This window comes from Triticum urartu, chromosome 2A (assembly GCF_056163025.1).
Source record: "Triticum urartu cultivar PI428250 chromosome 2A, HENAU_Tu73, whole genome shotgun sequence".
Lineage (NCBI taxonomy): Eukaryota > Viridiplantae > Streptophyta > Magnoliopsida > Poales > Poaceae > Triticum > Triticum urartu.
This window is the reverse complement of record NC_141874.1, coordinates 3983580-3995931: the sequence shown is the minus strand read 5'-3', so window position 1 is coordinate 3995931 and position 12352 is coordinate 3983580. Positions and strand designations below refer to the sequence as shown.

Genomic DNA, 12352 nt, shown 5'->3' with positions numbered 1-12352 from the left:
CACCGATACAGATTGAGAGACATCATAACATAGCAAGTAAAGTAAGCAGCTCGTATCTAGATATACACGTACACATCTCTCTTGTTTATATGGACCAACGCCTACGTGTCCCCAAATGACTCGCAACTTTTACTAGTTATACATGTTAATAGAGCAATTGCTTATGACCAAAGCCTCGGCTTAACACATCGGCAGTTTACATGACATTTTCATAGTTTGTGATTCAACTTTAACCAATAGTCTGACCAATAACACGCCAGTTATATGTCATAATAATTATAGCACTGGGAACTTTATTCGAGTACGAATTCAGTGACAAGTTTGTAATTTTGTGGCCCATACCCATCATTCTGTTGGCCTGGCCAAACTGATTTTGAATCTCAAATACGCCAAGGCCACTTACACTGGATGGAGGGAGTAGTTTTTTTTTTCTCTTGATGGAGGATGGACAGAGTAATTTATTTGTAGCTGATGACAGCTACCCTGGTGTGCACCGTTAATAGTTAATTACTTAGTGCAGTTCCCATCTAGATCAGATCCGTTTGAGGGCTAAACACTCACTAAACGCACTCTCTTTCTCAATGTCGCTCTCCGCCGCTTGATCTCTTCTCACCACCGGTGCTCGTCCCGCCCCCTGCTCCCCACTCCCAATCCTGCTGCTCCACCTCGCGGTCAGCAGCGCAGCTCTCGTCGCCTCCTCACCTGCCTGCAGTGAAGTCACCTTGCACTCTCTCCTGTCACCACGGCGACGGTGGCTCCCGGATCTGGACCAGCCGCACCACCGCTGTACATCACCAGGTACCAAAGTCGGACCTCTCTCTCTCTCTCTCTCTCTCTCTCTCTCTCTCTCTCTCTCAAAGTCTCAATGATTCAACAGAACTCCCTTTTTGTAGCTAGCTGGGGCTAGGCAGGCAGCAGCGGCATCCATCACCGGCAGACCAACACCTGGTGCGCGCGCGTCAACGTACATACCTACTCTTTCCTTTAATTTGCAGCTAGCAGCAGCCCAGATTTATCACATTTTGTTGGTTCCTGGACCGGTGCAGGTGCAGAACATCCTCCATCCGATCAGGGGATGGCCGACGCGGCCCTTGCCGCGGCGCAATGGGTGGTGGGGAAGGCGCTAGCCTCCGTTGCGGATGGCGTGCTGGAGTCTTGGGCGGCCACCAGGAACTTTGGTCTCAACATCGAGGCCCTGAGCACGGAACTGCTGCTCGTGAAGGCCACCCTCGAACAAGCTGCCCTCAAGGAGCTCGGCGGGCCGGCCATGGAGATGCTGCTGCAGAGGCTGCGGGACTCAGCACACAATGCCGAGGACTTGCTCGATGAGCTTGACTACTTCTGCATCCACGACAAGCTCCACGCCACGAATGAGGCTGCCGATGAGCACGGTGAGGGTGGCGTCCAGCACCTTGCCCGCGATGCTCGCCACACCGCCAAAGCTCTTGGCAAACAGCTGGCATCTTTGCCCGCGTACTGCTTTGGTGCCAACTCTGGTGACCACCGACAAGGAGATGCAAGGCAACATGTCCGCTGCTGCGCTTGGCAGCGAGGTAGGCAGCGGTCACACGGTGATTCCTCCTCATCGCCAAATGCCAATCAGGCTGATCAGGATCAGGAGGTCAGCGGATGCATGCCGAAGCTTGGTAAACTCTTCCCTGGCTCATCTTCCCCGCATCCACATGTTAGTGCTGATGAAGACCGTGGCAATGTGCAAGAAACATCAATGCCTGTGTTTAATAGGACTGAGTTCTCTCAAAGGATGAAGGGCATTGTAGAGAAACTGCAGCCTGCGCGTAAGGATGTTAACAAGATTCTGCAAGGTTGTGGCCCAAGAATTGCCCTAGACATTGCCCAGTATCGTCCCACCACCACACCTCAGAGTGCTGAGCAAAAACTGTATGGAAGGGACCGTGTCATGAATAGCATCATACATGATATCACCAAGGGTCAATACTGTGACAAGGGTCTAACCGTGCTTCCAGTTGTTGGTCCAGGCGGAATGGGGAAGACAACTTTGATACAACACATATATAACAACCAACAAGTGCAGAATCATTTGCCGGTCAGGATTTGGATTTGTGTGTCGTTCAGTTTCAACCTGGACAAGGTGCTAGAACAGATTAAAAGAGATACCCTTCCTGTTGAAGGTGAAAATGGGTGTAGTACAACACAAGAGCTGATTGAACACAGGTTGAAATACAAAAGGTTCTTACTTGTATTGGATGATATATGGCAGTTTACTGATGTGGACGACTGGAAAAAACTATTGTTGATACTTGGCAAGTCACAGGAAAAAGGTTCCGTGATTCTAGTAACAACTCGTTTTCAAGAAATAGCAGAAAAGGTCAGACCAACTGGCCATTCAATACAACTGAAAGGTTTGGAATCTGAGGAGTTTAGGAAGTTATTCCTTATATTTATCTTTGATGATGGGCAATGTCCAGGGAATAAACTTCATTTGCTAGATAAGATAATGGAAAAACTAAAGGGCTCCCCTCTTGCAGCAAAGACTGTTGGTAGATTGCTGAGGACAAACCCTAGTATGGGTCATTGGAGAAGGGTCCTAAACAGTGAAGAATGGGAGACCGATAACAATGGAATTATGTCTGCCTTGAAGCTAAGCTATGACTTTCTCCCTCTCAATCTGCAACGGTGTTTTTTCTATTCTGCATTGTTTCCTGAAGATTACCGTTTCAGAAGCCGTGAGCTCATTAGCCTGTGGGTCGGACTAGATATTTTGACACCTTGTGGTCAAAACCCAACCTTTGAAGGTGGTCTGAGAATTATAAATGATTTAGTCATCCATGGATTTTTCAGAGAAGAGGAAACTGATGGTGATCCACGGTATGTCATGCATGACCTACTGCATGAGTTGGCATTGAAGGTTGCATCGCATGATTGTCTTAGTTTACGTCTCCCTAATGTTGGATCAGTAAAAATTCAGCCAACAACCCGACACTTGTCTATAAGCACATATGGTTTAGGTAAATATGATGCAGTGTCCGGTGAAAAATTAAAGAGTGAATTGGAAAAACTGAAGACAATATTGAAGGTTGACCATTTGCAAACACTGATGTTGTTTGGAGAATTTGATGGAGGTTTTGTCAAGATATTTGCTGATTTTTTGGGGGAAGCGAACGCTCTTCGTGTTCTTCATTTGCCCAACATGCTTTGTCCCGTGGAGTCCATGTTACAAAACTTTTCAGGACTGGTCCACCTACGATACCTATCTCTAAGGGCATATGAGAGGCAGATGCATCTACCACTTAACATGTCCAGATTTTATCATTTAAGTATTCTGGATCTTGAGTTGTGGTATTGCAGACATGATTTGCCCAAAGACATGGGCAACCTTGCCAAATTGTGCCATTTTTATACCCCAAGTGATGATGAGTTTCAGCTTGATATTTGTAATGTGGGAAAACTCAAACTCTTAGAAGAGTTAAAGGTATTTCGAGTCAACAAAAGGGAAGAAGGGTTTGAGCCAAAGCAACTAGAGCATTTGACCAAGCTAAGGGAGCTCGGCATCTACAACCTTGATAAAATACGTACAGAAGAAGAAGCAGCTCAAGCAAAACTGATGGAGAAAAAATACTTGAGGAGGTTAACATTGTGCTGGGATAGTGAGCGATCTAGTGTTGAGCCTGGTGTGGAAGCAGCGGTTCTTGAGAACCTTCAACCACATGAAGATCTTGAAGTGTTGTGCATTAGAGGGCATGGAGGCCCTTCTTGTCCAACATGGCTGGGTGATGAGTTCGCTGTTGAAGCTCTACAATCTCTTTCGCTTGATGGTGTTTCCTGGGAAGTTTTCCCTTCTTTAGGGAAGGCATTGGATCTTCGTGAACTGAGGTTGGAGGGTATTGCTGGACTGAAGGAGGTTATCTTGGAGAATAGCTTTCGCAAGCTAATAAAGCTTGAACTCATTGGCCTAGGAAGTTTTGAAAATTGGGTTTTCCCAGCTGAACAAGAGTCTTCCCTGGTTGGGGACTTGTTGCCACCGGATGCTCATATGTTCCCACTTTTGCAAGTGCTGATTATTAGGAAGTGCCCGAAACTGTTGGGGTTTCCTTTTTCAAACCACATAATTTCCCCAGATTGGTTCCCCAAACTACAAGAGTTTGAGATACAGGGCTGTCCAGAATTCTTCTTGTCAGTGATCCCCATGTCTTGGATTGAAAGCCTGCGTCGTGTCCTGATACTGCAGGTAAAGCTACTAGAGATGCTTGAGTATTCAAAATCATCAGATGGAGTAGATTTGCTAATTAAGGGAATGGGTGATCTGCATAGCATAGACCAAGTCTTGGTTTTTGATAAAGAAACAGGTCTAGAGAAGCTGACACTGGACAAGTGCCCACCTCTGGAGTTGAAGCACCTTCTGATGCTAACCTCGCTGAAGACATTGATTGTACAGAATTCAGTTGGTCTAGTTGGACCACTAGGAGGAGGTCAGAGTGATGTGGAATGGCAGCTCCCTGTTGAGCATATTCAAATCAGCTTCTTAAGTAGTAATAGTGGGAAGGAATTGACAGAGCTCCTCCCCCACCTCCCAAAGCTCTCCAAGTTGGAAATATATAGTTGTAAAAACATAAAAAAGCTGGTAGTGGGGGTGGATGTGCAGCAAACAACACAAGAAGCATCAGAGATGGGGGGAGGTGAAATAACAGCAGCAACAGAGGAAGAGGATGATGATGGGGTGCTGCTCTTCCCAGCTATTCTCTGTGCCTCACTACGGGATTTGTCCATCTGTGAATGTCGAGAGCTGGTCCTGGTGGACCCGCCAACTCTTGTTCCTGGAGAAGGATGGCTCCAAGTCTTGCGATCCCTCCAGAGATTAATAATACAGTATTCCCCAAAGTTTCTATCTGCATTCACGTGTTCCCAACACGTTTTTCCTTCCTCCCTGCAGTTTCTGAATCTTTGGGGTGTGGAAGGCTTGAAGACACTGGAGCCCATCTCAAACCTCTCCTCTCTCACCACATTAGTATTGGATGGTTGTGGAAAGGATCTGAAATGTCGGGGCTTGTGGTCTCTCCTTACCACCGGGGGCCATCTCAAGGAATTAAGAGTCATATTCAGCCCTTGTTTCTTTGCTGATTGGGATCCCAATCCCAGACGGGCTTTGGAGGATGCTGAGGGAGGTGAAGAGCAGCAGGCACAGCTTGTTTCATCCACACTGCGTGAGCTCGGGACAGATGACATAGCAGGACTTCTTGCTGCACCCGTCTGCAGATTCCTCTCTTCCTCCCTCACCAAGCTGAACCTTTTTGGGGATTGGTGTCGAGGGATGGAGCGGTTCAGCAAGGAGCAAGAGGACGCCCTTCAACTCCTCTCCTCCCTCCAGGAACTAGAGTTTTGGAGATTCGACTATCTTCAACAACTCCCTGCAGGGCTGCGTAACCTTACCAGCCTCAAGATATTATCAGTCAACTGCTGTCTAGCCATCTCATCATTGCCCAACAATGCCCTCCCGGATTCACTGGAAAAGCTAGATGTCTATGGATGCAGCTGGAAGCTAAAAGAGAACTGCAGGGGGTTAGTGGGAACCATCCCCAAAATCAGAATAGACTTTCTCAATATATGCTGATCCAAGGTAACACAAACATACTTTCTTGTGTTTTTCACTTTGCCCTTTGCCTGCAATCCCGCTTAATAACTCTGTGTTTGTTCCCATCCACCGTGCAGGACAATGCCTTGGAGTTCCCTCGTACATTCTTCTAGCCTTGTAGAGCTCTTCCCTTCCCTTCTAGGCATGACACAAGGGATTTGTGGCTGTGGTCTTCCTTCCTGTACTTAAATCTTGTAAGTATATCTAAACTGGAACTTTATTCCTGTTGTACTATGTCTGATAAGCCACAACTTGTGCCGATTTGCCCCGATCTTTCACTACACACTAATAACAGCAATATTTGGGGATTTTTGGTGGAGAAGTGTATGAACTAGGAGAAGTTGATCTATCTAGCAACCAGAAATTAGATAGAATAGATAATTTAGTTGAAGTAAAGTAGATGTGAGAGGAGAAGTAGAAAATAAGATGGGGGTGCACCCAAAAAACCTTTCTGATTGAGATTTCTCAGCACCTTTCTTTGATGCAAAGCAGGAACAACATATTTCTGAACTGAACTATAACTGGGCTCCCTCTTGGTTCTAATTTCAGGCGGAGCCATTACATGCAAATTAGTTGCAGGAACCTTCATTACGGGTGTCCACACCAATATCAGTTATATATACTTCAACTACTTTTACTCGTGCCATATCAGATTTCCATTTTCTTCTGAACGGTAGTGAAACTATTTAAAATTTGTTTCTCGACGCCCCTTTTCTTTCCACAAATCGATAAAATCGGCATCTTTATCAGCCAATGCCTTCTACAGGTCTATCTTCTTTTCTTCCAACAAAACCTGTTATCACCATTTGTTTTTGTTATCTGTGCAGGTGTTTGCAGGCTTCTTCATATTTTACATTTCAATTCGGGTTATTGTCATTCGTCAAGACATGGTAGTCGACAACCCCAGGACAGTGTCCTTTAACAAGACTTCAGAAGATTTCTTCTTTCCAACTGCTACATGTCACCAGCAGACTGGCACAGCTGCACAGTAAGTTTACGAATTGACCAGAATTTTTACATACTGTGGCGTCATACAGTCGTCATCTCTGTCTACTATTTGGGTCTGCAGTTTTGAATTGTCTAAGACTGAAATTTGTAGTATGGTGTTAATTAGAATGTACATTGCAATTGTACATTCTGTTTTTTCCTACATGAACACTCTGTTTTTTCAGCTCTAACTAGCTATTATAAGAGGGCAGGAGTTATATCTCGAAATCCTTCACCAATTGCTCAACATCACCAATGTGTGTTCTAAACCTTTAGTACTGCTCACTGTAAAAAAAAATAGTACTTCTGATAAATTTTATTTCTTTTTAAGGCACCAAAATTATGCTGCCAACCTGGCTTTTAGCAGGGGCAATTCCCGTTATGTTGTTGTACAAAAACACTTCTGCAAACTAGGCCGGTCTGTGTCTGGCATTTCAGTGCTCTTTATTCATATGTAATCAATATAGTTTTTTTGGTAGAACTAATCGAGCATACTACTGAATGATCGAAGCCAACAATATGATTTGCAGATCTAATCAATTTGTTATCTTGGTGAAAATTGCAGTGCAATCTTGGGAGTCTTGTATGCTTATGAAGCAACATGGGCCACTGCAACTTCGAATCGTTCGCTAATTGGTCTTCAGATGGATTCCCCCTCTGAAGTGTCTCATGTATATACAGCAGCGTAAGTGTTTCCTCTAATTCTGGAAAGTACTCTTTGCTCTCTTGTATCACACTCTAACCAAAAGAGCTCTCTTTTACTCTGCAAATTTAAGCTTCTTTTCATGGTCTTTTATCTATTTCAGTCAGACATGCTCTTCATTGCTCCAGGAAACTACATATGTTCAGCTAACAGTCTCAAAACTGGTACTGCGAAGGTAAGGAGGAGATTATGGATGCCTGTCTACTCTGAGTAAGAGGGACATCATGTATAGCCAGCTAATGAATCACTGGTCGATGTTTGCAGGTGTGACTGCAATGGAGAAGGGTGCCGCTGAACGGTTCGGAGCACCAAAAGGAACACCCTACTCATGGCTCCTGCCAAGAACGGCACACAAGGAACTGCAGATGTTCGTTCATGCGATCGAGGTAAATAGGCTCCACTGAAGTGCAACTCTGCAAGATAGCTACATGTTCTTACCAATTTAACCGACTTGAAAACATTTCAGAACCGGCTACCAGTACGCGGAAGATCTGAAGCCATGCTAAGAAAGAAGCAGCACCACTGCATAGGCTAGCAAAAACATAGCCTGCAGCTAGGTGGTATATATGAAGCCTGTTAGCCTTGTGATGTCACTCAGAAATTTCTGCATTGAGTAGGTACATCCCCTTATTCACATTCATACTGTGTAGTACAAAATCGTCTGAACCCTGACTGGCAGAGGCAGAACCATGCCATTTACTTACACATCTCCCTACTTGTCACTTGTCAGGAACCAGACTGCATCTTCTGAAGAAGTCGACACCTGCATGTTGTTAACTGAAGAACTGGACACTTGTCATGCTGGTTAACTGAAGAAATCGACAGCCAGCGGTTGGCACCAAACCGGGCTCATCGTCGAGAGCCCTGGAGCTCATTTTCCTGTACTTGGGGTAAACCCTAGCCACCATGTCCTGGCTGTCCTTATTTTCTATATTTGTCTCGTGATCATCCTATGAATTCACCTACTTGGTCTCTACAGATGTACCATGGAACTGAGGGTACGTACCTGCCTGATCGTCAAATAAATGACGAGCTTGTGTTCCTATCAGCAGAAGAAAGAACGGTGCTCATCTCATCTCGCTTGCTTCAAGTCCTGGCCTTCAGTTGTATTCCAGAAATCCTGTTCCGTGCGCCTGCTTACTGGAGCACGCACCGTTGATCATCACCGGAGACAGAGAGGAGAGGAGCTCAAAATGCTCGTCAAATGACTCCATCAGCTGCAGGGTTTTGTGACACAGACTTGGTAGCAGTATCTTTCGATCACTTCTGGTAAGATGACCACGGTCCAAGGTGGTAGGGTTTGGACCTTTCGTGAATGGGTCCAGAAGCAGAACCATCCAATCAAATTTTGCCATCATCTGATAAACTTGTGAGTTGTGACGTTGTACAGATTGAAGTTTCTCTCTTGGAAGTGTATTTTCAACAAAAACAAGGAGATGATTGATGTTTCACCACATCTTAGACATGCTATATATGTATTATCATTGTCATCGTCTGATAAAACATACGATGTTGCTCGATCACAAAGATAGAGCTTAAATTAATGTCAAGGATGCAAAGGTTGGCTGGAGTTTTCTTTCTTTCTATGCATCCAGGCAGAAGAAATTTGCCAGAGCCAGAGTTTGGAATATACCTGACTGGCTTGTATATATTGCTGCTACTGTCCTGCCTTGGAGCCGAGTCAGGTTCAGACAGGACATCGTGAGTCGTTAAGTTCCGTGTTGATGCCGCTTTCGGAGCGGCGAGTGTGGGTGCCATACGTGATGCGGGAGTAGACCGCCATGGCGGTGTGATGTATGCCATTGCCCATTGCCAATGGACAGACAGATAGAAGTTCTGTCAGGAAAAGTGTAAATGCCATGGCACTTCAGTTCTCTGAAGAACATTTTTCCCTTGAGAGCAGCGATTCCGCGACTGTGAGCAAGCAGCTTTGCGTAGGGAGGCAGTTTATTCAGGTGAAGAAGATAGCGACAGGTTTGCACGCGCACGAGATAGCAAAATTTTCCCAACTCAAATGCTGTGGATGCTACTGCACCTGGCAGGATGCTACTGTTCTTTTACATAAAATAAATGTAATTTATATAATATTTTCTAATTTCTCAATTATCTTTCTTTTCCTTTTTCTTTTCTATTCTTCCCTTCAAAAAAATAAGTACAGGCATTTTCAATATAACATATTATTTATTTATCAAAATGCGTGGACAGACCATTCGCAGAGAATATATCTCGCCTTTTTTTCCGAGCCAGACCTAGCTTCCGCTCGCCTACACAATATGCTCGGTCGCTCCAGCGTAGACTGGTTTTCTTTCGTTTCCTACGCGGCTAGATCGCTCCTGGGAGTACATTAGTTTTCTGTTTTCGGCATTTTGCCCTTTCCAGTGTCTATTTCTCTTTAATTTTTCATTTCCTTCTTTTCCCATTTTCATTTTTCCTTTCCTTTTTTATGTTCTTTCGAAATAAAATAAATATAATTAATTTAATATTTTATGAATTCCTCAAAGAAATATCTGTTTCCCTTTTCTTTTCTACTTCTTCCTTTTTAAACTAAGTACAACCATTTAAAAGCAAATTTGTTTTTGTTTCAAAATGCCTGAACATTTTTGAAATTTGCACTAACATATTTTTAAATACCCTACGCCAATTTATTCTTACAGACTGAGCATTTTTAAGTACATAATGAACAGATTTTTTATTACATGCACATTGAAGAATTTTTCAATATACGATGAAGATTTTTTAATACAATATAATCATTGTTTTGAAATACATGATAATTTTGTAATACACCATAATTACTTAAAGAAACAGAGTGATCATTTTTAGGATAATTTATATTCTTATTCATGGATATTATTTTTCCATATGATGATATTGTTTCTCGTAACATTTTTCTGATCAAAGGAAACTTTAATTGAGTAGTGTGAACATTTTCTTTATGTATGTGAACATATTTTAAATGGAGTGGTGCATATTTATAATTTAATATTTTGTACAAAATAAAATCATGTGTCGTCAAAACAATATTCTGAAAGCACTCAAGCTTTTATTTTTAAATAGATTAACATTTTTTGTATGTGTAGCGACCCGACCCAAATAGATCAAGTCTACTGTGCTCCGGTGTCATCCCTGGATCAGTAATGCTGACACCACACAATACTTCGAATGATTTATAGCAGAGTAGCAATCACACACTTATTACATCGGTGTCTCAAAAGAGAACTTATTACAATAAATATGGCTTAAGGCCATCTAAGATCGATAACAGCGGAAGACTTGGAAGATAAATGGGTCCATCAACTCCAACGACATCACTGAGTATAGAACCACGACCTAAAAGCATCTTACTCGTTGTCTGAAATGTCTGCAACATGAAAGTTGCAGCCCGAAAACGGGTCAGCACATGGAATATGCTGGCAATGTAACACACAGAGAGTGATGGAATGAAACAGCTATACTATATGCATATTTGGCTGGTGGAAAGCTCTATGGTTACTGTTTTGCGTAAAGCCAGTTTTTCCCTACTGCAAAGGAATAAATTTATTTAACTATCATGGTGATTGAACATCAAGAATGGTTGACAGCATCCCAATCCCAATTAAGTGAACAATTAAAACCCAACAATATTAATTAGAAGTAACATGATGAGATTCACACGATATTCAAGTACTAGATACTCAAGATGTCCATAACCGGGGACACGGCTAATCATGATTAGTTTATTACACTCTGCAGAGGTTTGCGCACTTTTCCCCACAAGACTCGATCGCCTCCGTTGGATTTCTCGCACTACTGGTGTTTGAGAAACGGATGACCGAGACACAGTCTTTTAGAAGCGCTAGCACCTTACGATGGATAGACCGGTACACCTACTTTCCCCTACATCTGCTAGTCTACCCTGTAAGAGTTCGCACGACTTAGTCAACTATGCCAGAGCCCATATTGGCTTGTGGATGCACACGGAAGTTTCTAGCATGAAAGATCTTATAATCCCTTTGAGCCTGGGTGGCGGTCCAAAAAAAACAGGCAAGTCCTGATAGACATCAGGTGCCTCAATCCACCCAGATGTGTGTTTAAGTTGCCACCTTAAGTAAACCATTAAAATAATCACTCTCACATCTGTCATGGATATCACTCACCCAATCCACGTCTACTAGCATAGCATGGCATAATAAGCAAACGTAGAAGTAACTCCCAAAGGTTTCATAATTAAACAGGTAATAGGTACTACCTCATCTACTTCCCATCCCACAATTTAATTAGATCATAATCATGCAATGTGTGAGGATTGATCTAATGCAATAAAACTGGGTTGTAGAAAAGGTATGATCAAAGTGTTACTTGCCTTGCTGATAATCCGCGAGTCCTAGAGATTCGAAATAACAGGCGGCGCAATCCGGGTAATCTATCACAGACAAACAACAAGCATACAATAAGTACTCATCTAATGCACAGGTAAAACTCGAACAAGAGATCGAACCAGAAAGTTCAACTTAAGAACTCCGGTTGCAAAGAAAGAAAGAACCGAACAAAGCAACGAAAAACAAACGGCAGAAGAAAACAACTCGGTTCTAGCAAGTAGAAACTAGGTCAAATTTTACCGGAGCAAAAACTTGTTTAAGTTGATTAGTCGGAACAACGGTTTCGAAACGAAACTCCGGGCGCTTGAATCACCTAATTCCGATAAACGAGCGAGAAGATAAACTAGAACGAAGATCGAATCTGAGATCGCGATCACGGAATAAATCCGACGAAAAGAAAAAGAAGAACGGTTGAACGAATGGACATTCGTTAACCGGGAACAATCCGGTGATCACGTTCGTTAGGACGAACGGTCCGGCGAACGGTCTCTAGGCAACTAAACCGGAAAAGAAAACGAAACCGATCTAGGGTTTCGGAAAAGAAAACCGAAACAAACGAAAGAAAAGAAAACCGGAACGGTTTGGAAAAGAACCGGAACGGTTTAGAAAAGAACTGAACCAAGGAAAAGAAGAGAGACGCGGCGTGGGGCTACCTTCGGCGAGGTTCCGGCGAACGGCAGCGACGTAGGGCGGCAG

At 43.5% G+C, this 12352-nt stretch overlaps 1 protein-coding gene and 1 pseudogene across 4 annotated transcripts; both read left to right on the top strand.

The window, feature by feature from the left end:
- Nucleotides 1-452: 452 nt before the first annotated feature.
- On the top strand, nt 453-3955 carry LOC125534230 (putative disease resistance protein RGA4; annotated as a pseudogene). The gene is made up of 3 exons (XR_015615485.1): nt 453-798; nt 894-964; nt 1047-3955. The product of XR_015615485.1 is annotated as a putative disease resistance protein RGA4 (transcript).
- A 2363-nt stretch (nt 3956-6318) lies between these two features.
- LOC125534957 (uncharacterized) lies at nt 6319-8773 on the top strand. 3 transcript variants are annotated; one of them, XM_087542646.1, is made up of 7 exons: nt 6319-6596; nt 7161-7280; nt 7402-7473; nt 7563-7684; nt 7765-7915; nt 8029-8188; nt 8351-8773. In XM_087542646.1, exons 1-4 carry the CDS (start codon nt 6496-6498, stop codon nt 7591-7593), a joined length of 324 nt encoding a protein of 107 aa, XP_087398772.1. In that variant the 5' UTR covers nt 6319-6495; the 3' UTR covers nt 7594-7684; nt 7765-7915; nt 8029-8188; nt 8351-8773. The 3 variants fall into 3 exon arrangements, with proteins under 3 accessions (XP_087398772.1, XP_087398771.1, XP_087398770.1); XM_087542645.1 differs by having other exon boundaries at nt 8278-8773; XM_087542644.1 differs by lacking the exon at nt 8351-8773 and having other exon boundaries at nt 8029-8271.
- Nucleotides 8774-12352: the final 3579 nt, after the last annotated feature.

Bases quoted from the DNA above. Each gene is read 5' to 3' on its own strand.
- LOC125534957 (XM_087542646.1), top strand. From the start codon at position 6,496: ATGGTAGTCGACAACCCCAGGACAGTGTCCTTTAACAAGACTTCAGAA. The intron at 7,281-7,401 runs GTAAGTGTTTCC...TATCTATTTCAG, and splicing joins TCTCATGTATATACAGCAGC to TCAGACATGCTCTTCATTGC. The intron at 7,474-7,562 runs GTAAGGAGGAGA...CGATGTTTGCAG, and splicing joins TCAAAACTGGTACTGCGAAG to GTGTGACTGCAATGGAGAAG.